General features: G+C 43.8%; 1 protein-coding gene across 1 annotated transcript in view; it reads left to right on the top strand.

Annotated features, from left to right (window-relative positions):
* Positions 1-26,674, top strand: part of CTNNA1 (catenin alpha 1) — a 253,319-nt gene that overhangs the window by 219,488 nt on the left and 7,157 nt on the right. Inside the window, exons 11-16 of the mRNA XM_062629260.1 lie at positions 11,283-11,439; positions 16,546-16,746; positions 18,301-18,452; positions 21,244-21,354; positions 23,308-23,489; positions 24,248-24,353. Of these exons, the coding sequence (XP_062485244.1) occupies positions 11,283-11,439; positions 16,546-16,746; positions 18,301-18,452; positions 21,244-21,354; positions 23,308-23,489; positions 24,248-24,353 (909 nt within the window). The remainder of the gene's footprint in view (positions 1-11,282; positions 11,440-16,545; positions 16,747-18,300; positions 18,453-21,243; positions 21,355-23,307; positions 23,490-24,247; positions 24,354-26,674) is intronic.

Below are 26,674 nucleotides of genomic sequence, written 5' to 3' on the forward strand. Positions count from 1 at the left end.
TCTTTTTTACACAAGAACTCCGATTTCATTTGGCTGGAGTATTCTACCAGCCTGCAAGACAGTAAACCGGTAAAGCTGCAGTGGTTTGCTGTGCACATTCATCCTGCAGGAAGATGTTACCGCTGCTCCTGTGCAGGCTGTAAGATGAATTATAGATATATTATTTTTTGCCTGAGTAGAATATAAATATGCCAGAAAAAAATCTTCTCAATAGAGTAAGAAGATGGCTATGTGTGAAGAGCTCAAACCTGGCTGAGACTACCTTTTAATTAGTAACTTTTTAATGGAAACAAGGAAATTGAGTTTATATAAGCATTAGACTAACCTCTTGCATTTTGACAGCCCTGATGTTTTAAATGTCAACAACTAGATACTTGGCTGAACCCCTGAAGACTACAGTGCACTTTCAATTCTTGTAATTTGCATTTTTTAAAGCAACAGGAAATTCAGATCTAAGCCAAAGAAATAAGCTGGTGTTGGTAACAAGGAGCTAATGGAAAGTACATACTCGGAAAAACTGGTTGAATGGCATTTTAGGTAAAAAAAAGGTGAATTGTCTCAGGATTATTTGGAATTTGTTCAGGGTTTCCCATATATATTGGGAAAACTAGTCAAAAGGAAGAGAGGGGTGTTCACTGGTATCTGCCTCAGCAGGAAGGGAGTTCTGCGGGAATAGGTGAAGACAGTGTGAAGAGCAGGTCTGTTTTACCTTTTCTTTTACTTGTAAGTCAGCGCTGTTCAGCAGCACTGTTCACCTGTTCAATAGGTGAAGATAGGCACCCAAACATAAAACATTCAATACTATCTAGGACGCCTTTTGTTGTCCTGGGTTGGACTTCTGTGGTTCCCACTCCTGCCCATGCTTTTGCTGGCTGTGCAGGTCTTTGCCTCCCACCCCTGGGGCAAGTGGTGTCTTTGGCTTGTTAAAACCAAAGGTCAATTTTTACAGTTGGAGCAAAGCATGTGGAAGAAAAAGCTTTTAAAAATGCATCTTGTCTCGTGTAAGGGCTTGCTTTTTCCTAACATAACTAACTAGGCTGGATGTAATGATTTCTTGTGGTTATCTTCAAGAATACGGGTGTCTGCTGCATGTTATTCCAAACAAATGCTGATGCTTTTGAAAATAAACATCCTAAGGAAGTTAGGTTTTCTTTGAATCTAAATGCTTCTGGTAGTTGTCCAAGTCTGTGGGGGTGGTTTTCCCTCCCTATTACCAAAGTTGTGTGTATTTCCCACTCTTCTTGCTTTGCTTTTCCAACAACTACCTATTTATTTAAACCCACTCCTTTAAAAAATAAACAGCATGATAGTCAACGTGAAATAATGAATAAACTCCATTCAGTAGTCACCAAGCTCTAGTCACATCTCATGAAGTGCAGTTGTTAACCTCTGACTTCAGGGATTATGGATAATGTAGTTAACACACATTGGAAGCTTTGATTATCTATAAATGGACAAGGGCTGTAACTGATGGGTTGTGGCTTTACAAAGGTCACAGATCTGAACTTCCAAGCTGCAGTTCAGATGCACTGCACAGTCTTGCCTTGGTTTCAGGGTCATCACCAAGAGATTAGTAAATGACACTATAGATGTTCATAGCCCTTGAAAGAGGGCTTTTATATTACATTACATGTTCTCTGGTTGATTCTTTAATGCCCCGAGAGTATTTAAATATGTTGTGAATCCTGAGAGATAATTAGGGGCACTTGTCTGAACTGTTTTACAAATGGCATCTGGGTTTCTTCCTAACAATACAGGATAAGCGACTCAGCATGCTGTCATCCTCAACCGCGATACTGACTGTTCCCAAACTTGGGTTACTCTGTATAATCTCTGAATGCTTCCAGATAGGAAACATAGTGGAATTTTGTTTTCCTTTTCAGACAATTATCTGTTTATTTTGCAGTTTATTCCTGATGAGATTCACAGCTGCTTCTTGAATCCTTCTGGTGTCTGTGCTGAATAACCATGTGAATTAGGCATGAAACACAGATTAAACCCAACATTATATGCTTTGGGGGTTTTTTGGCTTAGATGTTTTTTTTTTTTTCCAGGAAGATGCTAGATTCAGAATGAGTGAAGTCAATCAGTAATTACAATAGTCTCTGAAACTCAAGTGACTGTATCAATACCACACAGAAATAAGATGTATGAAATCTAATTCAAGGTATTGCTGTGGTTGAAAGGATGAAACTGAAATTAATTGCACTTGAGTCCCTCTTAAATAGCTTAGCTGAGTAGAGGCCAGTCTGGGAGTGGGAAACTCCTGGCTAAAGAATGATTTCTGCAGAAATGAAGCTGTTGAGTTAATTATAAAAGCTGTATTTCAAGGCAGTTACTCAGTCCCTGGTTGTAACTTGCCTTTTTGAGCCAGCAGTGGGAGTAAGGAATAGGCAGCACTTCAAATGGGTTGGGGAAGACTTGGTTTGAACAAGAAACCAGTCATTGCCAGTATCATCTTCACACACGCTCAGGTTTAAAATCTAGTTCTTCAGGGAAAAAGATGTGGAAAACTTTTCGTCTGGGAAGTCTGTACAAAAGCAAGGAGTTACATTTGTGTAGTGTGGTCGTTACTGTAAATCAGCTCTTCCTCAGGAGCAGCATCATCCTTCCTGTTTGTGAGTTCCCAGACACTTAACACAGAAATTAAGACTTGATATAATATTTCAAGCTCCTTTTTGATCATGCAGAAAGAAGTGTTAGGAGGAGCTGTGCCTGCTCTGTAGTAGCCAGCTGGGTGATTTATGTTAGTCTGGGTTTACAGGGGAGGAATAAGGTGGCATTAGGGGGGTCACTGGTGCTTTTCTTCGTGAACTTACAACCCTGCTTGAATTGGAGTAGTGTGAGGTGTCCCTGCCCATGGCAGGGGTTTGGAACTGGATGATCTTAAGGTCCTTTCCAACCCAAACCATTCTGTGATTCTATGAATTCTTTGAGGACATGCATTGCTGAAAGTCTGTATCAGAGTGAACCGACTTCGTCCAGCATCTCATAGGAGTTACCTGCAGCCCTGCAGCTTCATGCCTTGTTAGGTGGTGTGGAAACAGGCCAGTCTGTGATGGGTTAAGATGAAGGACAAAAGCCCTCCATCACTCCAGTTAAATGTTTAAAACAAAAAATGCTTAGATGTCTTTCATAATGGAAGTGGAAAAGTACTGCTGTGAAATGCTTGGAACAGTTGCCTGTGCTTCCATTTGCCTAGCAGAGCTCTGGGGGAAGTTTTCTTTGCCTCCTTGCTAAACACAGAGCTTGCCAATGGTAAATTAGCAAAAGATTTTGTTTATCTCCACTTGAAAACCTGGATCCTCTCTCATAACTGCGAGTTCTGCTTCCAAGAAATACTTGCTTTGGGAGCCTGCAAAAGCTGTTTTGTAACAGCATTTTGCATTAAAGATGTCTGAGAGCTTAACCATAGGAGTGCGTCTGATCATACAAGCTGTAGGTGTTTAGAAAGCAACAGTGAAAATGCCCCAGTACAGCTCTTGAAAGGAAAGAGTATTGCTCCAGCCTTTTGATGTGACAGTCTGCTGTCACTTGAAGCTGCTTTAACCAGCGATACGTTGACTTGCTTGTTCCTTAAAGCCTCCATGAAGTTCATCTACAGACTTTTAACCACACTGCAGGCAGGCTGAGAGTTCTAGAAAATACTGCTGGATTAGAATTTCCAGCAGGTTGGGTGTTTGCTTCTGCCAGCAAAAGCTGGAGCCCGTTGCCCTCAAGAATGAGCATCTTCTGGGAAGTGGCCTTCAGGAGCAGTAGACCTGCACCTTCCTGGTGTGGACACACAGGACCTGTTCTCCCATCCGTGAGGCAGGGTGACCCTGAGCCAGTGCTGGTTGCCTTTCTTCTCCACCCAAATAGCTCATCCTCCTTAGAAACATAGTGAGGGCACCAGGCAGCATCTCTGCCTGTCCCTTCCCTGCTCCCTCTATATCAACCTTAGCACAGACAGCATGTTTGGCATAGCTCAACAGCCCCTGTGCAGTCATGTGAGTGTTGCCCATTAAACAGGCTCCAGATAATTCTTGGATTAAATTACATTTTTTTAAATATAAAAATAAATTGGCTCTTCTCATATTAACATCTTATATTAATAATTGCTGTTCCACATCCTTGCATTCCAATTTTGAAATGCTTGAAAAGCAATTTGCTGCTTATAGATTTCTGATGAGGCAGATGGTTACATATGCTGATCACACCTACTGACACAGACAGACAGAATACCACAGCAGAAGGAATCCCTTGTAGAGGTTCCATATAGCACAAAACTTTTTGTTTAGAAGCTGCAGCATGTTAGAGAAACGAAACCTCTCCAGTCAACCTCCTAAAGTCAACCAGACCCAAACGTGACTGTCAGGCTTGCTCTCCTCCGTGAGTCCCCAGTTACTGCCAGTTCCCAGGTGGCTTCTGGAGAAGGAGATAATTTCCTTTCTCTTGCAGTGAAGACTTCACACCGAACAGTTTTCCCCTTTTTTCTTCTCTTTGAACGACTGTCAGATTTTTTGAATGTACTAACTAGCAGATCTATCTCCAGACTGTTTAATTACAGGTGCTTGAAGCATTTTATTGGCATTGGGTAGAAATACTTACGTTAAAAACTTAACAGTTGGATTGTAGTTTTATATCATAAAATCCTAGAATGGTTTCTGTTGGAAGGGACCTTAAAGCTCACCCAGTTCCAACCCCTGCCACAGGCAGGGACACCTTCCACTAGAGCAGCTTGCTCCAAGCCCCTGTGTCCAACCTGGCCTTGAACACTGCCAGGGATGGGGCAGCCACAGCTTCTCTGGGCACCCTGTGCCAGCGCCTCAGCACCCTCACAGGGAAGAGCTTCTGCCTAAGAGCTCATCTCAGTCTCCCCTCTTGCAGGTTAAAGCCATTTCCCTTGGCCTGTCTCTACAAGCCTTTGTCCAAAGCCCCTCTCCAGGTTTCTTCTCAGTCCCCTTTAGGTATTGGAAGACCGTTACAAGGTCTCGCCTTAAGGAGCCTTCTCTAGGCTGAACAAGCCCATCATGCAGGCTTGCTGTGAAGAGCCAGCACAGGAGTGGCCATCCAAGAAACTGTATTAGAAACTGGAGAACTTAATGGTGCATAAAAAGAAGCAAAGATAGGAGAAAGGGACTCAATTCTGTAGAAGGAGGTGTGTTAGTGCGTAAGGACCCAATGTTTTCATCACAGGCACAGTGTGATCTGCGGAGTGCAGTAGCAGAAGAGCTTCTAGGAAAGACATAGAGTCCTTGAAACCCCCAGAGCTTCAGCACTTGAAGTCAGTGAAATGCAAAGTGAAGCAGCACAGACACCAGAACAAGTGGCATCAGAATTCTTGCAGCTTCTATATTGCCTGGGACTACAGTGTCAGTCTTCAGCTACAAGTAAAAATGCTTTTTGCGTAGATGGGGAGTTCATAATTATCTAGTCACAATAAGCAAACAGTAAATACATTGACACTAATATATGCTAAACTGGAAAAGGTCATTTTATTTCAATGGAATGTGTATCTGTGGGTCATTGTAGCACTGTAACAAGAAGAATAAATATCTCTGCAGAGATACCTGTATTTAGTTTTGCAGGAAAGTGCTCAAAGTACTGTTTATACATTGGAACAAAGTATGGGAAATCAAAGCAAATTCTGCATTCTTCTTTTGGTACATCAGCCTCCATACACTTGCTTGTTGCTGCCATTATAGCTAGGGAAAATGTAAAACAGTCTTCTGTATGCTTTGCTTCCAGGCATTCAGCTCATCAGAGTGCGCAGAGTGCTTTCTGCTGTATTGAGCTACATAGAGGGTTAGCACCAAGTAGAGATGGGGATGCAGACCTGGGGTTGGATGTAACTGGAAATGACTTAAATGTTCTGCTTGTGAAACTTTTTTCCACTCAGAGCAAAAATGCAATTATGAGCAGGAAAGGGGACATGAGTAGGGTGAATGCTGGAGGTAACTTTGACATCTGGCATATGTAAAATTAAATCACAAGCAGCTTCTTACAAACTACCAGTAGGCAAGCTATGCTTTCTTCCATACAGAAACACCGGGGTATTACAGTCTAGCCTGGGCAAGGGGATGGTCCTGGCCGGGCTCAGCTGCTGTGGCAGCTTTGGGGGTGAGGTCATGAAGTCATTTGTTGACCATTTAGAAAGCTGTGATTAGAGAATCATGCTTTTGCTTCTACCTTACAACTAGCCATCTATACCACAGGAGAGAATGAGGGGCGTTGCATGGTCGTAAAATCCTAGAATGCTTTGAGGTGGAAGGAACCTTAAAGATCATCTAGTTCCAAGCCCCATCTTATCACTAGGCCCTTATCCAGAGCCCCTCTCAAGGTTTTTTGTAGCCCCTTTGGGCACTGGAGCTGCTCTGAGGTCTCCCCTTCAGGAGCCTTCTCTTGTCCAGGCTGACCCAGCCCAGCTCTCTCAGCCTGGCTCCAGAGCAGAGCTGCTCCAGCCCTCGCAGCATCTCCATGGCCTCCTCTTGCTCCACGTCCCTCTTGTGCTGCTGCCCCAGAGCTGGATCAGGACTGCAGGGGGCTCTCCCCAGAGCACAACAGAGGGGCAGAATCCCCTCCCTGGACTGCTGCTCACACTCTGGGGGTGCAGTACTAGTTTTGGCAGGTTGAAGAGCATTCTTATCCTTGTGCTGAGGTTGCTCACAAAGAGAGATCACTGCTTCTGCCTTTGCTCTTAGATCTTCTTCTCGAGGCAAACTTGATCGTGCAGTGTGATTGGATCCCCATCTGAAAGTCTGAGTCAAAACCCAGGAAGTTCATAGCCATTGAAATGGAGAGTTGTGTGGCTTACAGACACTGGGTGCACTGAGACTGTCTGAAGGCACAAGAGCTAGGGATTGCAGTGCAACATAAATAGGTGGTAGTTTTCTTCCCCCAAGTAATGTTCTTCCTTCAGCCATGCCAGCCAAGTGTTTAAAAGTGTTGTTTGTAGAACCACCACCAAGTGTAAGACCTTTCTCCTAGCCTCTATCAGTTTTTACATGGGGTGCTATGAAGGTGAACCTGGAAACCATCCTAAATTAAGCCTAAAACCATGAATTCTAAGTGACCCAGTGGCTTGAATTTACCGTCAAGTATAGCTGAGGTTACAGTGTTTTCTGTCCTGGAGTAGTGTATTTTTTAAGAGAGCTTTTGAAGTCACTTTTCATTGTTCTTCAAAGGTATAAATACATAAATTCAGTCTGTCATCTTTAGTTTCAACAGAGAAATTGGAAAAGAATTAAATAATAACAGTCATTAAAACGAAACTCCCACCAAGCAGTTTCTTCCCATGAAAGACATGAGAAGAGGGTTTGAGACATCCACTGCAGGTCTTTTGAACTCTGAGCCTCCCCCATCTCAGGGCATGTATTGCCAAGTCCTGGCTGCTGGTGCAGGAAGCTCCGAGGTGGAGGTGAGCTACACCAAGTAACTCTCTGGAACCACCTTGTTGAGCACTGGGCTGTCTGAGTTGAACACTGCAATTGCTCCATGAAACAAAGCACCAATAAAAATAGTGTGCTTTCTTGCCATGCTTCATTTCCTTCTGGATAGTCTCAAAATGTCCCTGTTTGATTCTTTTCTTCATACAACTTCAGTGAGTCATTGTGATCACAGTGCTTTGGCAGCATCCTGAGAAGCTCTGAAATGCAGAATATTTCCTTGAAAGTACCAAATGTTTTACATGGAATTGGCTACATTGCAGGTAGTCTGGACTTGTTCTTCCTGTTATTTGACATACATATATATATATCCTTCCTGTAAATTACTCATATTAATTGGTTAACACTTCATGTTTCTTGGAAAAGCAGTAGTGTACTTTAATAAGTACCTTCCCCCTACCCAAACTGGGGGGTCATTTTAATCCCCTTTAGGCACTGGAGCTGCTCTGAGGTCTCCCCTTCAGGAGCCTTCTCTTCTCCAGGCTGACCCAGCCCAGCTCTCTCAGCCTGGCTCCAGAGCAGAGCTGCTCCAGCCCTCGCAGCATCTCTGTGGCCTCCTCTGGACTCTCTCCAACAGCTCCACTTCCCTCTTGTGCTGTTGCCCCAGAGCTGGATCAGGACTGCAGGGGGGGTCTCCCCAGAGCTCAGCAGAGATCCAGCGTCCCTGTCCTTTTCCCTTGTCTATCTAAGCATGTGCCAGAAAATGCACTGGTCACTCTCTAGTGAGTACAGGGCATCGTGTAAGAGTGTATTTACTCAAATAGATAATTTGGAGGGTATGGTCAGTAATCCCTGGGACATTCCTTCAAGGAGACATGTGAGACGTGTCTGGGATCACTTACCCATGTAAATACTGAGCTGTACATGGAGTGAAGGGCTTTAGCATCCCTGCTAAACCTGAATATTGTGATCCCTTTGCACATGGAGATAGAGTATGTGCTACAATAAAGGGCTGTGGAGCTGAGCCTGCTGTGTTGGATTTCCTCCTGAGCACACACATACCTGTACAGGTTTCTTGAGCTGTAGGTTTGTCTTTTGCTCTGCAGTGGCACTTGATAGCCTTTGATTTCCCCACCAGGTTGTCCTTATCTCTAGTGCTGCTGGCTGCTTTCCAAATGCCAGACATGTCTGTAGTAAGGGAGATCTTACGCTCTTGCTTTGCTTGGCCATTTCTTAAGAATACATTTGCCTTGGCTATGCGTTTTTGCTGTTGTAACATATAAAAAATTCCCTTTTTTTACTTGGCTAAGCTGCCTGGTGGGAGGACGATGGTGCAGCTTGTGCCTCCTGTATTTGCATTTGGTGATGATGCCCTGTTTGAGTTTCTTGAGCACTTGCTGAGCCCTCTATCTATGACAGCTCTTCCATTATGTGTGAAGAGTTGCTTAACGTGGGCATCTGGGATTGGATATGTGCTGCTGACAGAGATTAATTGTTCAGACAGATGCTGCTGTCCAGACATACATCACACAGGTACACAGGCCATATGTTTCTCTGGCATTAATGCTGACCTGTCTCAGTGCTGAAGGGATGTTTTCATATCTGATATTAGCCCAGGCAGCTAGAAGAGAGCAGGAGACAAAGTCCTGACTCGTGGTATCACCATCTTCGCTGTCTCAGTAGTTACTAGCAGGAAGAAGGCTGAGAGCAGATTTCTGGGGTGTTGACAAGTTTACCCTTTTTGTTTCCAGAACACTTGCTATTTGGATTCATCTTGATATGAGTCTTTGGATATCTAGAGTTAACTCACTACATCAGTCAGACTGGGGCAGGAAATGGCAGTGAGTACATAGAAGGATCAGGGGTCTTGAGCAGAGGACATGTTTCCCTTTTTAAAGCCTCTATTTCTGTTTGATGTTCAATGTTTAAACATCATCTCTTGGGTGTTGCAGAGCTTTGGGGGGGGGCTTGAAAACCATGATCTTAACAGGCAGCGGGAGTGAGGGGAGCGGGGCAGCGTGGACCGTGGCTGGCAGGAGGTCTGTTTCTGAAGGGACAATCCCAATCAGTGCAGCTGCCTACACAAGAAAGTAGGACTTAAGTGGCTGCTCTGAGGAAGAGGAAGCTGCAGAGGACCCCACGTTCTTCGTGAAGAATGGGGACTTCAAAGGCATGTTTCATCCCACAGGTTTCCTGAACAGATTGCCCCTTATACCAAATTGTTTCTCACATTTGTCAGTGTTACCAAATGCACCGAGCTTATTTTGATTAGTGACCCAGACTTGCAGCCTCCATCTCCAGAGGCAGGATGGAAGCATGGAGAGCAGTAGAGCTTTGCTGGGGATTTTCCTCAGTCACTGCTAATTTCTAGCATCCCTTGAGAGAATCAGCCTCTTCTGCCTGATCTATTCAGTGCCATCGTGATATGTTTGACATCACCATCATTTCCATGTTTAGTGGGTTAGGTATTTTTTTCACTGCTTCGTGACACTTTTAAATGGAGCAGGTAGAGAAAGTGGATTTTGGCAAATGAGGAACATCTGGTGCTTGCGTGTTTAGTCTGGCAACTTTGTGAAATTAATACAGCCCTAAAGTAAAGAAGAAAAATTATACCTTGAACTTGTAAGTTAATTAGCTCTAACTCTCAGGTGCTTGAAAACAAGGTTAGGATTGTTGTATTGGTCTGATTGCGGGTGGATTCTCACATCTGGCATGTTTCCAGGTCATTCTGCTGGAGCACAATACAGCAAGAACAGGAGCAGGCTTTTGAGATGTGCTTTCTTGCCACACTCAAAGGGGCTTTCTTGGTCACTTAACAGACTGATTAGTTGGCACAGCATAAGCTTTGTTACCCTGCAGTATGTGTAGTGTTTGTTCTAATCAGAAAAACAAGGATCTGGTGTAAATTACAGTGTCAGGGTTTGGAGAAAATTAGTAGGGGTTGTTCAGGAGGAGCATCAAATAGTATCCTCTCCTCTTGTTCCCTGGCTAATCTGGCTCTGCCACATAATAGAAATCTCAACATACTCTAGTGTTGGGCTTGTTCAGCCTGGAGAAGAGGTGGCTTCTTAAGGGGAGACCTTAGAGCAGCTCCAGTGCCTAAAGGGGCTGCAGGAAACCTGGAGAGGGGCTTTGGACAAGGGCCTGTAGGGACAGGCCAAGGGGAATGGCTTTAACCTGCCAGAGGGGAGACTGAGATGAGCTCTTAGGCAGAAGCTCTTCCCTGTGAGGGTGCTGAGGCGCTGGCACAGGGTGCCCAGAGAAGCTGTGGCTGCCCCATCCCTGGCAGTGTTCAAGGCCAGCCTGGACACAGGGGCTTGGAGCAAGCTGCTCTAGTGGAAGGTGTCCCTGCCCGTGGCAGGGGGTTGGAACTGGATGAGCTCTGAGGTCCCTTACAACACAAACCATTCTTTGGTTCTGTGATAACAATTATTAGCAAGGTACAGAGTAAAGATTTAAGGAAAAGAAGATAAATACAAAATTTATGTTTAATTTTGTATTTGCATATTGTTTCTAATTCAGGCTTTGTGAGATTAATCCTTTTTTGACCTTCTTTTCTCTGGTTCTGGCAAGTAGCTTAGGAATTGCAGCCTCCAGTGTACTAAATGTCATCCTGTCTAAAATACTTAGCCTCCCAACCTGTACTGAGAAGGCAACACCTTTTTAACATGAGCTGTTGAAGAAAGGTGAAGCTAGCTCTTGTGAATACTTGCCAAGTGTTTTTTGCTCCTAGTAACTAACCATAATAAATGTGAAGCAGTATGAGTTGGATATGAGAACAGCAGAATAAACCACTTTTGTGTTCAAACATCAAGTTCCTGAAAACCTATTAAACTTGTTTTGTTTGCTGCTGAGTTCATTGGATAAACATATGGAAACGAATTGTTTTGTTAAGGATATATTTTAAATATGCAGGTCATTAATGCTGCACTGGCTCTGGCTGCTAAACCCCAAAGCAAGCTGGCTCAGGAGAACATGGATCTCTTCAAAGAGCAGTGGGAGAAGCAAGTCCGTGTGCTGACAGATGCTGTCGATGACATCACTTCCATTGATGACTTCTTGGCTGTGTCAGGTAACCAGAGGCTCAATCTTGGAAATGATCCTGCTCGTAACTGAGCTTGTTCCTGGAAATGGGTGGTTGCTACATGTGCTCTGGAGTCTTCTCAGGTTTTTGGAAGGTGTTGGGACCCTTCACCTGGTAGGTGTCATCTTCCCTCGAGCAACATGTGAAAACAGAGCAGGAGATTGTGGCATGAAGAGACAACACTTTATGTCTCAAGCTTTTGACTTGCTTAGCTGAACTAGTGACGAATTACCACCTAGCTACTGCAGACAGACCTCACCAGTAACAGTGGGGCAAACAGAGCACATTTGTGTTCAAGCTGTGCACTAGTGAAAATGGTGATCCCTTATTCACCTTAAACTCTTCTTACGTAAACAAAACCGAATCTCAAACCATGGTCAGACAAGTTAAGATAAAACTGTTCTTACAGAAATGTTCTGTCAGTATTTTTAACCATGTCAGCTTTAGTAAAGTTTTAAAAGAAGATTAGATCATTATAATAGATTAATAATTCCATTTGGCAAAGAGCTTGCCAAGATGATCTGTTTTATCAGCATCACCCACTATTAGCTGCAGTGACCTAGAAACAATGGGGACATTTTTCTTTCCACATCCTCTAATTCTGCTTTAGTCAGAGGACACAGTGATCCAACCACAGGAATTCTGTCTGCAATACCAGTCACACATTACCGCTGCCCACTGAGGGTCTAATTTTTCTGGTGTGAACAGGCTCGAGCATCTCAAATGACCTAAAAACTCCAGACGTAAAGTGAAATTTCACAGGAAGATGTGTTGAGTCAGAAGTAGCAGGTCCACACAGCTAGAAAATGGAGATGAAAAATTAAGGTCCTGAATTAAAAAAACATATTTTTTTATTGTTATTTAAAAGAAAAAACCCACCCAAGTAGTGTTTCCACAGCAGGATACCTGTGTTATCATATATATTGTATGGTGGCTCCCTGGGTTCTGAATACAATCGTTCTTTGCAATAAGTCAGCATAAACTTCTTAGGCAGTTGAATGTCCTGGCTGTTTGTATCTGTCTGCATGCTCGTTGCTGCAGCAGTAGTTGAAATTGCACAGCTGTGAGGAGCCTATTTCTGGGGAAATATATTTAGAGGGAATTGTGTGCTGAGGTTCACGGCTCCACTTGGAGTTTGCCCACAAACGTGCAAAATATTTCAGAGAGAAAAAGCTGTTAGTCTGCGGGTCAGGCCACTGGAATCAAGTGGTCTGCATCCTTTCTAGGTCCTTTGAGGAGATGGGTACTGTGCTTCTGAGGTGTCCCGCTGCTGGGTTGCTCTGAATTGTGTCAAGGGCTTGGCAGTAAGCAGGGAATGCTGCTTTTCTGGGGCAGTGGCAGGCTGACTCAGGGGTGAGCTCAGCTCGAGAGTGTGCTTGCCACTGCCATGGCATCATGGCAGTGCTGTGGTTTGAGACTCCTGCAGATGCTCAAGTGCATCCTGCAGTTATTTGTACGTGCTGTGTTGTTGAAGAGATGTTAGGAAAGTATTAAAGCCATAAATACTGGTTTAAATATTGTTTGTTTGAACTTTGATAAATGTTTTCCATATGAATGCCACAACTCCAATTCATCTGCTAAAAGTCTAAACATCTCTCTGGATCAAATTGTGATGGGTATGATTTATACCAGGTTCTGTTTGAGGTTATTAGGATGCTTGTGTCAGTCTGTATCAGTTACAAACTGGGATGTAAGCAGAATTTAAAAGAGCTCTTGTGAGTGTGTGTCTGTGTTTAAAAAGCTCTCACCACATTCCCACAATATCTTGTGCTGTCCATCATGAAGTTATCCTTCATTGTGCAGCTTATGCTTCAGAATTGTATCAATTATCCACAGGTAAAAGCTTGGTGTAAGAGAGGCTGGGTTTAGATAATAGCAGAATGTCACAGAAGATGCATATTAAATGCACAGTGCTGCAGATAAGCTTGGAGGATACCACATTTTATGGAGGGCATGGCACAAAGGCCCTGTTGAGTTAGGACAACAGTCTTGTGGTGGCTAATTGTCAGGGCATAGGAAATGAATGGAGCAGTCCTGTAGCCTAAAGATCTTTCCTACAAGCTCCCAACCAGGAGTGATTTGCAGCTCGGGGAGCTCCAGCAACAGAGGTGTTATCTGCTGAACAGTCCCTGACAGACTTTTCTCATTTAAGCCTGTGTTAGTTATTCTTCTGACCATTATAAACCGCTGGCATCTCCATCATCCTGTGCAGAGTTCACAGCTGAACTGTGAAGAGCCTCCTCGTTTTTGCAGTGTCGCCTGTTTGCTTCATTTGATGCCCCTGCTTGTAATAGATGATGGTGAAAAAGGTTTTTTCCCCACTGGCTTTCTTCGTGCTGTTTGTAAGTGTACAGACTTCTGTCTACACTTAGTCATCTCTTTCTTGACTGCAGAGGCTTTGCCTGTTCCATTATTCCTCATTTCAAAGCTCTTCTGTGCCTTCTGTAATTCTTATCCCTCTCATCAGTGCCTTCCCTAAGCACTCGGGCTGTGGTTGCGTGCCCACTTTCTCTGTTCTTTAGAGCAGTTGCTGATAGCACCGTGTAATTGTCAAATTCAATGTTCTGAAATTACCTGGATCTCCTTTGAAACCCCCTAAAAAATCCGTTCCATTTGCTGCCACTGACAGAGGTTTATGCAAGAGATGTCCTTCACAGTAAAGCTGTTTCATCTTAAGAGCCTCCAGATGAATATTGCTGGACCTGATGATTGTCCTCCTTTATTACAAGATGAATACTTTATTTGCAAGTGTATGAGCACTCAAGTATTTGCTCCATAACCATGTCTACTGACACTGCTGTTTGACCTGGTTCCTCCAGTGCCTCTGTCAAGAGAGGGGAGAACAGCTTCAGCATGGAAATTGTTCCAAGACCTTTCGTAAGGGACACAGCAGAAAAGCAGCGTTATTTACGCATCTGTGGTGCTTGATCTCTTGACTACTTAGGTTTTGCTCTCCTGTAGCCCCCAGATCCCTTGCAGACTTCTTGCGATGTATGGAAGAGGATTTCTTAATCCCTTTAATGGGGAGGTGGGTGGAGGTGAAGTTGTTAGGTGGTGGGGGACACCACTTTTTGCCTTTTTTATTTATAGAACAACATCTCTTTTCTGTTGCCTGTGTTATCACAGAATCACAGAATGGTTTGAGTTGGGAGGGACCTTAAAGCTCATCCAGTTCCAACCCCCACGTCATGGGCACGTTCTCTGTTCCATTCCATTGCTGTGAGACTCTCCTTCTGCCCAACCATGGGAAGGCTGTTGGCTTTGATGCACGTTACCACATCCCCAGAAGTGCTGGAGGTGAACCTGTGTGTCAGCATCTCCTGGGCTTTTCTGCTGTCCCGACCTCAGCAGATGGCATTTTGTGCCCCACACTTGGGGTTCACATGCCTGTAGGACAGGTAGCAGTCTGTGTATATACAACACAGAACAGTGTCAGATCTGATTTGTTATCATCCAGCTGGAGAGTATAACCACAGTGGATGCACCTGATGGTCCCTGCCCCGTGGGAGATTACCTTGCCTTTGAAGTGTCTTTCTAGCCACTTCACATCTGCAGAAGGGATTGAAATGATCAGCAAGCATTTAAATATTCATCTTCATTTTGTCCATGCCTTTTATTAAAGTTCCTATAATCCAAAGAGGCTTTTAAATGGTTGGCAGCTTAATTTATTCATTAAGGAATTTCAGCAATAAACAGTCTGTGTCTTGGCCTGATGCCGATTTCTTTTTACTCTTGCACCTTGCAGGGATGTCTGTCTCTTGCTTTAAATACCCAAACCCCGTGTGCTCCTTGCTGCAGCTCTTGTACCTTGGCTGCCTGTTCACTGACTTGTCACATCACTAATGAGCCTGCGCTTCTCTCTCTCTGGGCCACATTCTGCCCTCGGCTGAACTTGTTCAGGCTGAGTTGCTTCTGAGGTATGACACAAGTGTATTTTGTGCCCAAGTTGCTTACCAAAGTCTTGCAATACTGCACCTGGCTCTGTTAATTTTATGCAAATGAAGCATAACACTTCCAGCAGCAGCAATCCTTTCAACCAGTTTATACAAATCCTCCATCACTCAACTCTATGTGCTCCTCGGCTCTACAAACTCTTGCAAAATGGCTCTTTTACTACCTGTGTAGGGAATAAAAGCCACTTCAGTGGCACGGATTGGCAGTGCAGTGTGATTAAGTCAATGGTTAGTAATGCTGGAAACTATTTTAAGTGACAGAGCAGAAATGCTTCCAAATTGGTTTCTTACCAAGAAGCCCAAATGCTGCTGTTGGATGGCAATATCAAAGCCTTGGTACTGATGTGCTAAAGAGGTCTCTAACAGAGTTTGGAAGGCCTTTTGGATGCATTTCCCCAAAAGAAGATCCCAACTTCTTCAGGCGTTTTCAGAAATCTCTTGGGGGGTTTTACTCGTTGCAAGCTTCTTGGACGTGATAGAGGGAAATATCTCTGTGTCAAAAAGAAAACGTGTGTTCAGAAAGTAAATGACAAAGAGAGGTCTTGGCTTTATTTTATGTTTTCTCAAGAGGCAAAGAGTACTCTGTCACTGGAGCGCTTTCTGTGTAAATCACTGCATGTGTTATGTCTTACATTTGAGGGGAGGACTAACAGCTTAATATTCTCTGATGGTATGTGTGTGGCTGTGGGAAAACACTATGTAGGAAGCTAGAAACGTGCAACAAGTGCCCCAGTCTATTAGAGCACTGGGTGGCTGAGGTGTGGCAAGAGGAGGGCGCCTCATCACCCAGTGCATGTGGAATGATGGGGGAGTGGTTTGGAAGTATTTGGAATAAGGGCTTTGGCAGTCCAGGGGAGGAAATGGGAAGAAACACATTAGGGGAGAATTCAGCTGAACTCAGCTTTTCTGTTGGTAAAATCAAGGATAAACAGAGGCAAGAAGTGTGGATGCCACTGATGGCTTTTTGACACCTAGTTTGGAAGGGCAGCTGTTTGCTGGTTGTAGCAAGCTTAAAAATTAATGCTTTACAGCATCTCGTTGGAGGTTTATGGAGCAGGTCACAAACTGAGAAATTGCCATGCTGATGACTGCAGCAGAAAAGAAGATATTACCATCTAAATGCTCCTTCTTTTACCACCAGAGAATCATATTTTAGAAGATGTAAACAAATGTGTCATTGCTCTCCAAGAAAAAGATGTTGATGGTTTAGACCGCACAGCTGGAGCAATTCGAGGACGTGCTGCTAGAGTCATTCATGTTGTCACTTCGGAAATGGATAACTATGAGCCTGGAGTCTACACTGAGAAGGTGTTGGAAGCCACGAAGTTACTGTCCAACACAGGTAAGAGTCAATTACTTCCAAGATCCCTAAATTCATATTGCTTGCAAGTGCCTGGGTAACCAGATACTAATGTACCTGTGAAATCTGTTAAAGACTCCATTGATACACTGTAATGAAAAGTAGTGAGTTATTTGCAGAGCTATTGCAAAATGAGAAATGTAATTTTGCTGTGTTGACTGGCTTAAAATTCAGCAGTGCACAAGGTCTCCCTGAGTATGCTTGCTGTTCTTGAGCTGTAGAAAGCTAAAAAACACCAATAAATGAATCCTTAACAGTGAGTTAGGGATTCAAAGGTGTGCTGGTCATCTTGTAGTATTGTACCAAGCTCTGCAAGTGTTCAGGATACAGAGAGATTTATGCTACATTCATGTAATCACGGAATCCCAGCCTGCTTTGTGTTGGAAGGGACCTCAAAGCTCATCCAGTTTCAACCCCTGCCACGGGCAGGGACACCTTCCACTAGAGCAGCTTGCTCCAAGCCCCTGTCTCCAAGCCAGCCTTGAACCCTGCCAGGGATGGGGCAGCCACAGCTTCTCTGGGCACCCTGTGCCAGCGCCTCAGCACCCTCACAGGGAAGAGCTTCTGCCTAAGAGCTCATGTCAGTCTCCCCTCTGGCAGGTTAAAGCCATTCCCCTTGTCGTGTACCTCCAGGCCCTTGTCCCAACCCCCTCTCCAGGTTTCCTGCAGCCCCTTCAGGCACTGGAGCTGCTCTGAGGTTTCCCCTTCAGGAGCCTTCTCTTGTCCAGGCTGGACCAGCCCAGCTCTCTCAGCCTGGCTCCAGAGCAGAGCTCCAGCCCTCGCAGCATCTACTGCACTGGCCCAGTAGAATAAATTTTGGGTCATAGTTTAGGGTAAATTTTGTGAAACATCTTCAGGACTGTTAGAGCAGCATTGTAGCTTGTAGTCCACCACACCCAAGCAATAAATGAGGGTGTTTCCTGTGAGCTAGCTAGTAACATCTACACAAGGGAAGGAATGATTCTGGTTACTTCAGTAATCCCTGAGCCAACTATTAGTTGTTGGCTTTGCTTTAATTACTTTGATGAAGAATCAAGGGTGACACTAAAGAAGCAAACAGACTGTAAATGGTTCTGTGATGTTCTTCCCAGGGTGCAGTGAGTCACTGCAGTACAGCAGGGCAACCTGCCCTCTTCCAGTCCCTTGTTAAACTTGAGCTTTGTGATGGTAATGCTGTTTTTTTCCCCCCCAAAAAATCATGTACATCTGCAGGGAACATTAAACAAATGCTTAATATTTTATCCCATAGTTTCTAACTGCTTCTCCAGGTGTTTTCTTCTTGTCCACTAGAAGGTGGGGGTAAACTTTTCACTGTCTAAGGGGAAAAGACCAAACAGCAGCAGAGTAGACAGTGGACCAAGACTTGAGTTGCAGTGTTGATGTCTTTCTATGACGGATGTTTTGAATGCAGATAGAACTGTTTCAGAGCTTGCAGTGATAATTAACAAGAAGAAACACACATGACTTTTACAGGAGTGTGTAGTAGAAGGTGGCACTGGGGTGGGCACTGACTGCTCTTTGGTGTTCTTGCTTCAGTTATGCCGCGGTTTACTGAGCAAGTAGAAGCTGCTGTGGAAGCCCTGAGTTCAGACCCTGCTCAGCCCATGGATGAGAACGAATTCATCGATGCCTCGCGGCTGGTGTATGACGGGATACGAGACATCAGGAAAGCTGTTCTGATGATCCGGGTGAGCAGAACTTACTGGAACAGCTTTCTGTTTCTCCACTCATTTCCATGCCTTTATTGAGCTGACAGGCATCAGTTCTGTTGAGAGCAGACAGCGTGAAATTTGCGTTTAGCTCGTATTAACATTCAGAGTCTTAAAAACTGCTAATCACTCTGCGGAGTGCTTCAGAAGTACATTTTGATTCAAATTCATTAAACAGATCTGAGCATCAATGATAGCCAGAGTTGTGATGCTAAATACCCTTCACGCATCCTTTGTAATAATCATGTTAATGCCTTGCTTGTTAATGTGCTGAAATCAGTGACCTTTGATTTAACAACAGCAAGTAGATTCATAACTATAGATGCTTTTTGATCATTTGAGAGCTGAGAAATAAAACCCGATGGCTCTTTATTAAGTAAATTTTGAGAATTAATGCTAGTTAGTCATAAAGGGGTTTAGATGAGTTCAGCCTCTGGTTCCTAGAGCGTGTAATTCGTTAATGGGCTAACCTCAGTAAACAGGGAGCAGTTCATAGAGGCTTTGTCTCTCCTGTGCTGGCGTGTTTCAGGTGCAGTGAGTGTGACTTGGAAGTCCTAATTTCTGGTAGGTCAGGCAGCCTTGGACTGGTAGGAGGCGTGCAGGGAAGATGCAGAAGGGCTCCTGCAGTTGGTTGAAGGGTTGCAGAAAAGAAAGTTCTGATTGAGGCTGACCTGTGACACATTTCTTGAATGAAACTTGGTAAAAATGCTCAGGAGCCAGACACAGCAAAAGCAAACGTAGGGGCCTTACTCCTTTTTATCTTGTTCCTCCTCTGACTCAAACAAATGCGTTGCAGAGACGCTATCTTCATCTTTCAGATTGGTAACCATGGCAGATACATTTTGGTGATAAGTAAATTAAGGACAGCGCAGCTCCAGAATATACATGATTATAGTAACCACTGCAATAGTATCTTCCATGTTTTCTGCTTAAAGCAAAGAATCAGAAGAGAAATCAGAAGAAAAGCTGACAATTCCCTGTATAATTTCTGTCAAAGTTAAGCTCGGGATTTATAGACAACCAGCATTAGATGAAGATATCAAGGCTTTCCTGCTATGCAGACAAACTAATTTGATTCACCCCCTGCTGAAGTCCTCCTCATGCAGGACATGACGGCAGGCCTGCCAGCTCCACATTGTGAGTAATTAGCTGAAGTGGTGATGCCAGGAGTGCTGACATTGCGCCTCGCACGGCTGCGTCTCTGATGTCAGGGTGCCGCGGCTTTAGTGCCGCTGCCAGTAGCTAACGGCAGCTCACCGGTGACACAGCAGTGACCTATAAAGAAGTTCAATTGCTAGGCTTTGCTCTCCAAAGGCTGTAAGGTGTAGGATGGATTTAGGATAAGAGAGCCCTCCAGGCCACCGCTTTTCCAGGGCTTTGTCTCAAACTGGCCCACAGGAGGAACCACGCTCACAGGGGGATGCTGCTGAGCAAACCTGGAGCAAGCAAGGTGACGCACTTGTATCTTTGTCCAGTGGCACTTGTTCTTTACAGGCACCAGGAGGAAAAGTCACTCAGACACGTAATTTTTGTATTTATGCAGTGTATTCTCAGAACTAAAATCTGTATCTGTAGGTTGTTGCTTTTTCCTCCCTGCTCCCCTGCAATCCCTCATCTTCCCCAGAGGAGTTTTTGCCCTTGACAGCTTGAAAGGCAGAATTACACTTTGTATACCCCAGGTTTTGGGGGATTTAGGGTGGATGGGCAGAGAAGGGGGCTTGGGAATCATAAACAGTTTCTAAAGATGCAGCAAAACTGTCTTCTTTTATGTATATGTTTGTTATTTCTTAAATATATGTCCTTATGATGATTTTGCGGGCGTACTCTGTTCTACAAGGCATGGAGAGGAGATGGTGGCTGAAATACCCTGGGTCCTGATTATCAGCATGCTCTCCTTTGCTTTTTGCCAACTGTTTTGTGTACCTATCTCTATTTTAACTCTATCACAAGATGTCTGGGTTGCAAAACAAGTTTGTAAAATTCAAATGATAGGAAAGAAATCTGAGGAGCAGGGACTTTTATTTGCATCTTATCTGTTAATCACAATGTATTGCATTTATCAGCGGAGGTCTTTGTTGACGCAGCTCTGTAAAACTGTCATGAAGTGCCACTCTAAGCAAAGATGTAGTATTTTGACGAATATGCTGTTTAAACTTGGTAAGCTTCATATAAAGTTCGCCAGCTGTAGAGTGGCAGTGGCAAAAATAAATCCCAGGCAAGCAGGAACTAGGTCAGATGTGTTTAGCCCACAGCATAAAAGCTGGCCCTTACTAGCTAAAAATTTTCAGCTTTTCCTGGGGGATAAGAATAAATTTCGATACATTTAACTGCTGTTAATTTAGTCTGTGCTTTGATTCATAATTGTACTAAAGACGATGGCGGTGGGTTTGAACCAGCCCTTAGAGCTGTGTGTAATTTTAGTTTCAGCATCTCCAGTGAAGCTTTTATGTTTAACCAAGTTGCAGAAATACTGTTCATTTTGCAAGAACTTTTTTCCTGTGCTTCAAACCCTGAGTGCATTCGTGACCTGACAGATCTCAGGTGCTCAGGACCTGGTATGAAATTTGGGGGATCCTGATGTGTTTAACGTGAGCACTCAAGCTATATACTTGAACATACATACTCACAGTGTGAGGGTACTTTATTTACCTTTTTTGTTGAAAACAGGGACTGATTTTTACCTTCACTGATTTCCATTCTCTCTGCTTGAAAAACAATATTCTCATTGATTTTTAGAGCCATGAATTCTCTTGTTTGACTCTTTCCTCAGACTCCCGAAGAGCTGGATGATTCCGACTTTGAGACTGAGGACTTTGATGTCCGAAGCAGAACAAGTATTCAGACTGAAGATGATCAGCTTATTGCTGGACAAAGTGCAAGGGTAAGGAAGAAATCAGAGCATTCTAAAACAGTGACTTTCCTTCATGGCTTTGAAAATCCAGGTTAAATAATGGGGGGGGGGAGGAGGTGAAAATACTGGATCAGAAAACTGGAATTCTTTGTTTCCAGTTTTCTTCTAAAGAGGAGATTTAGTGAAATGAAGCATGTGTTGGTCTGAGAGATGTAAGAAATATCTGTGTTATTTTGTATTTTGGATGTTCTAAAAGATCAAAATCCTTTTAATACTGATGAGCTGCTTCAGCGAGTCCAGAGGAGGCCATGGAGATGCTGCGAGGGCTGGAGCAGCTCTGCTCTGGAGCCAGGCTGAGAGAGCTGGGCTGGTCCAGCCTGGACAGGAGAAGGCTCCTGAAGGGGAGACCTTAGAGCGGCTCCAGTGCCTAAAGGGGCTACAGGAAACCTGGAGAGGGGCTTTGGACAAGGGCCTGTAGGGACAGGACAAGGGAAATGGCTTTAACCTGCCAGAGGGGAGACTGAGATGAGCTCTTAGGCAGAAGCTCTTCCCTGTGAGGGTGCTGAGGCACTGGCACAGGGTGCCCAGAGAAGCTGTGGCTGCCCCATCCCTGGCAGTGTTCAAGGCCAGCCTGGACACAGGGGCTTGGAGCAAGCTGCTCTAGAGGAAGGTGTCGCTGCCCGTGGCAGGGGTTGGAGCTGGGTGAGCTTTAAGTTCCTTCCAACCCAAATCACTCTGGGATTCTGTATTTCTGTGAAGTACTTTATACTTGGACATCACAGATGTTGTAGGCACTGCCATTCGATTAGGTGAATTTCTGCAGGGAGATAGGCAAATCATTCCATTGCACTATTGTTATTTTCAAATAGTCAAATCCTAAGTTTATGGACCAGAAATTTTTACAAACTGGCTTCTCACGCACGTGCTGGTCACTGAGCATTGATCAAGACACCGTTGAGAGCAGCTTGAAAATGAAATCATTGAAATTAACTGCATTTCCTATGACTGTTAAAAATGAAAGCACTGATAGGCAATATATGATCATTAATAGCTGAAAACATAAGATCAGTACATTGGAGGAAAACCTGGCCTTCCCTTCTGTTTCTATTTGACATGTCCCCTTCTTTGTCAATAACAATTTACAGTCTTGGGAAAAGTGCCATGGAAGGTTTTCTGTGAAGGCTCTTCTAGCTTGAAACCAGGCAAGGACTAGACCTCACTTACCAGCCTTTTGCCACCTCGGCTTTGAAATTATACTAACTGAGAGTATTTTTTATGCTCTCCTGCCTTGTACAAGCGCTCTCTATTCCTGTATCCCTCTCCCCTCTTTTATTTAAATGCAGACATTTCTAATTTACCTTACAGCACAGCTGCTGCCAGAGGCTTTTTTGTACTGAAGACTCCTTTTCACCTGCTCCTGGAGGCATGAATGCTCCCTGTATTTATGAAGGCAAAGGCATTGAGTCTCATGCAGGCTGTAAACCTAGTCTGATAGATTTTATTCAGGAGTAAGCACATACTCTTCATTTTCACTTACTCTTTCCTCAGTATGCATGTTTCAAAACAGCACATCTAGCTTCTTGCAGGGAAGAGACACCTAATATTTCTTCTGTGCATTGCAAGAGTGCAAGATACCCAAGTGAAACTTCCTTTTAAAAGTCTTCAATTTTATAGAAAAGGCAAGTCCCCCTCTTCATGCAGATTTTCTTTGAGGGATGATAACATGTGGCAGACTTGTTTGAGTGTTACAGTTTTATCCTGCAAGTGCCCGTGTTTCAGGTGTCAGCTTGTCTCTCTGGGCACTCTTTCTTAAGCAAAAGCATGAACTTTGATTCAAAATGGAAGGAAACAGTTCTGTGAAGCCTCTAGGTAGAGGATTGCTATTAAAGTTTTATCCCCCATCCACATGACTTAAATTGGTTATTAGTGAAATGTTCCAAAAAGCCTTCTCCAATGGCAATGTGAGAAAACTCTCTCTTTCAGGCGATCATGGCTCAGCTCCCTCAAGAGCAAAAAGCGAAGATTGCTGAGCAAGTCGCAAGCTTCCAGGAGGAAAAGAGTAAATTGGATGCTGAAGTATCCAAATGGGATGACAGTGGTAACGACATAATTGTTCTGGCGAAACAAATGTGTATGATTATGATGGAAATGACAGACTTCACCAGGTGAGTGTTTTTCATTCATGTGCACAACACCTTCTCTCAGAACTGCCTGGAATGCTGGTCTGTCAATGAAATATTTTTGCTAGCAGTCTTAAGAGTCTGACTTCCTGTAATTTCCTTTAAATGTTACCCTATTATAAGCCTGTATTAACTCAGGAGATGCATTACTATGCAGTGACTGGGTGGTAATAACTGTTTAAATTGATCTATGGATGCACAGCAGTTATTGCCTGTCTGTCTTTCTTTCTTTCTTAAGGGTGATTCTTGTCCCAAGGAATATATATACATATATTTGCTCAGTTCTTTACAACATTAAATTCTATGGGCTCTCAATATTGCTGTACTGCAGAAATGGTTCCTGGTACAGTTATTTGCAAAAGAAAGAGAGGGTTTTTGATGCCTTTTGAAATTCATTTACCAGATTTTATACAACACTATTTTTTAAACTTGATGTTGCATTCCATGAAAATTGCAAATCTGTCTTCTAAAATGTTATCTCTTATCATCATTAGGGTGCTTAAAACAGTAAAATTTAAGATGTTTTTATTCCTGAGTTTATTCTAAATATGGGCAGGTGCTGGAAGGCAGAAATTGCCTTAAAAATGAAGGTGCTGTAATGATTACACCTGCCTAGTTCTGTGCAACCTTATTCATGCAGTTTGGGTGAGGAATCACTTCCAGTACTGTATGGAACAGAAAAGGGAATAGTTCACTCTTCCAGTTTTCTGGTGCTAGAAGGTAGACTCTGTTCTGTTTTGCAGAGGTAAAGGTCCACTGAAAAATACGTCAGATGTGATTAGTGCAGCCAAGAAGATTGCCGAGGCTGGGTCAAGGATGGACAAGCTGGGCCGGACTATTGCTGACCATGTAAGTCACAAACCATGTTCATAAGCCTCCAGCACAAATGAGCAATAGGAGGTCTTTAAGTACTGCAGACACGATGAACAGAATGTTTAGCTTTGAGGGGTTGGGGCTTTTAAACTGATTTTCCAGATTTTCTGCTGGAAAATTCTAGCCTTTTCTTTCCTGCTGCTCTCCTGCCACCCTAAGCAGTGTAAGCAGCTAAATACGCCCAGCAGTAACACTAGCAGCTCCTTGGCTTAAATCAAGTGCCTACCATTTTAAGGTAGCAATTTGCCAGCACTGCTTCATGTCACATAGTATCTAGGCCAGTTCTGTAACTGAATTCATGTTGCTTCTGTCTTGCTTGGAATACACCCAAGACTTTCTAAAGCAGTGACGAGACCGTGCAGGCAACACCATAATTACTGCACGTGGCCTGTTGCACAACCTTTCATGTTATTTTTGAGGCAGCTTTTTAACATTACTAATTTTCAAGTGCCGCATAGGCTGAATGGGGAGATTGTCAAAACTCCAGGTTTCTTTTTTCGTTGTCCAGTCAGAATTTGATGAAGACTTCGAGCAAGGCATGTAGTGACCCAGTATTTGCTATGCTGTCCCAAGCTGGTGTGTGTGTGTTGTGCTATATGTACAAAAGGGTTTGAAAAGGATTCTTATAGGACTGAATGAGTATGGCCAGCTCAGGGGTTTTATGCAGTTCATCTGCCTCTCCTGAGCCACTTCAGAAACTGGGTTTGGCCAGGCAAAAGTACCTTTGGTCTCTGTCCACACCCAAATTGCAGAGAAACATCAGCATTAGTAATAATACTCTGCCTTCAAGAGGGACCCTGAAATGCAGGTAGGTTAAGTCTGAGATCATGGCCTAAACTTTGTTTTGTACAGCCATCACCTGCTTTTCAGACCTTCTCTGAATGTAGAGTCGTAAGGCAAGGTTTGAAATGAAACTGTGTCACTTTGGAAGTAAATCTTGTAATGCAGATCTCTTTAAATGCTGCATCCAGAGGATGTTGTCTTCGCCCTTATTTATTCATGATGGAGTGAGGAAGGTTCAGTGGGGAGTGAATGTTGAAATGTGTTTTTTAAAATGGGTCTCCTTGCTCTAGAGCATTTTGACAACTATATTTCTGGAAGAATCAGGTGTGCTGCTGCTGTAGGTAAATGAAGCAAGGAGCAGTTTGTGTTATAGAGCTCAGGGGAGCTTGGGCTGAAGGTTTACAATGCCTCTTCGTTTTTTCTTTTTAAGTCACATGTTTTATGCAGAGCTGGTGTTGGGTTTTCTGCACCAAGCCATTGCAAAATACAGAAGAAAACGAAATGGCTCCTTTTAGCAGAAGTAAGGTCCTTAAAAATGTAAAAGGTTAAGCACACATTGGAAGATAAATACAAGCAGGACTGTACAGTTAGTCATTCTGACAAGAATATAGCTTTTTTTCCCTTCTCCATACTTTACTAATACTTGGAGCTTGCATATTTCATTAGATGTGCTTACATACTCTTTAGAAACTTGTTAATGTAGAACTGTCTGACAGTTGCAAGGGACATACAATGCAACCACTTCAGCAGAGCACTAATGCCTTCCTGTGCCTAATAGGGGCTTTTAACAAATGGATGGGGTTTTATGTCCTGTTTGCCATGCGACACTGGGTGAATCATGACCCCTCGTGTTAGTGTGTCAGGAACTCCTAACTCCTGCCGTCAGGCACTTTTACAGCACATTTCCTTTGAAGCTATAAAAGCTATTATCCAAGGTATTTCACATCTGGTGAGAAGTGTCTAGCCATCAGCCGGCAGGTTTTCCCAAAGGTATTCCATCTTTCACTCAAAGCAGCGCTCTGCTTGTTTGGAGTGGGGGAACAGGAAGCACTTCTGAGTACAACACACACGCCGATGATCTGCAGCAAGATGATGAGCCTCCCTAATATTTCTTTTTCGATGTTGAAATACTTACAAAGCAAAAGAAGAAACTGTTGCTTTTTCTTTCTGATAGTGCTGGGAGGTTGAGACTGCATCTGTACCTGATCATGACGTTGAAAGGAGCTGGGGGCAAGCACAGGGATTGCCCCACTCCCCAGGAAGACGCTGCAGCAGCCTCTTGCTGTCAACTGGTCCATGCGCTGTGGAGGCTGGTCCAAGGGTGTGCTCCCTGCCACCGTCTCCGCTTCCCCTATGTGCCTGCTTTCAGCCTCTCTAACCAGAGTAGTGAGCCCAGCTGTGACGTGGGGCTGGCCAGGGTATTTCAGTATGAATTACTGTTTATACCCTAAACAGGAGATACAGCGGGAGGAAGGAAAGTGTCTGTAGTTGCTTCTTACACCTACCAGACATGT

This window comes from Pezoporus occidentalis, unplaced genomic scaffold (genome assembly GCF_034315485.1).
Source record: "Pezoporus occidentalis ecotype Australia unplaced genomic scaffold, CSIRO_AGI_Poc_V1 ctg33, whole genome shotgun sequence".
Lineage (NCBI taxonomy): Eukaryota > Metazoa > Chordata > Aves > Psittaciformes > Psittacidae > Pezoporus > Pezoporus occidentalis.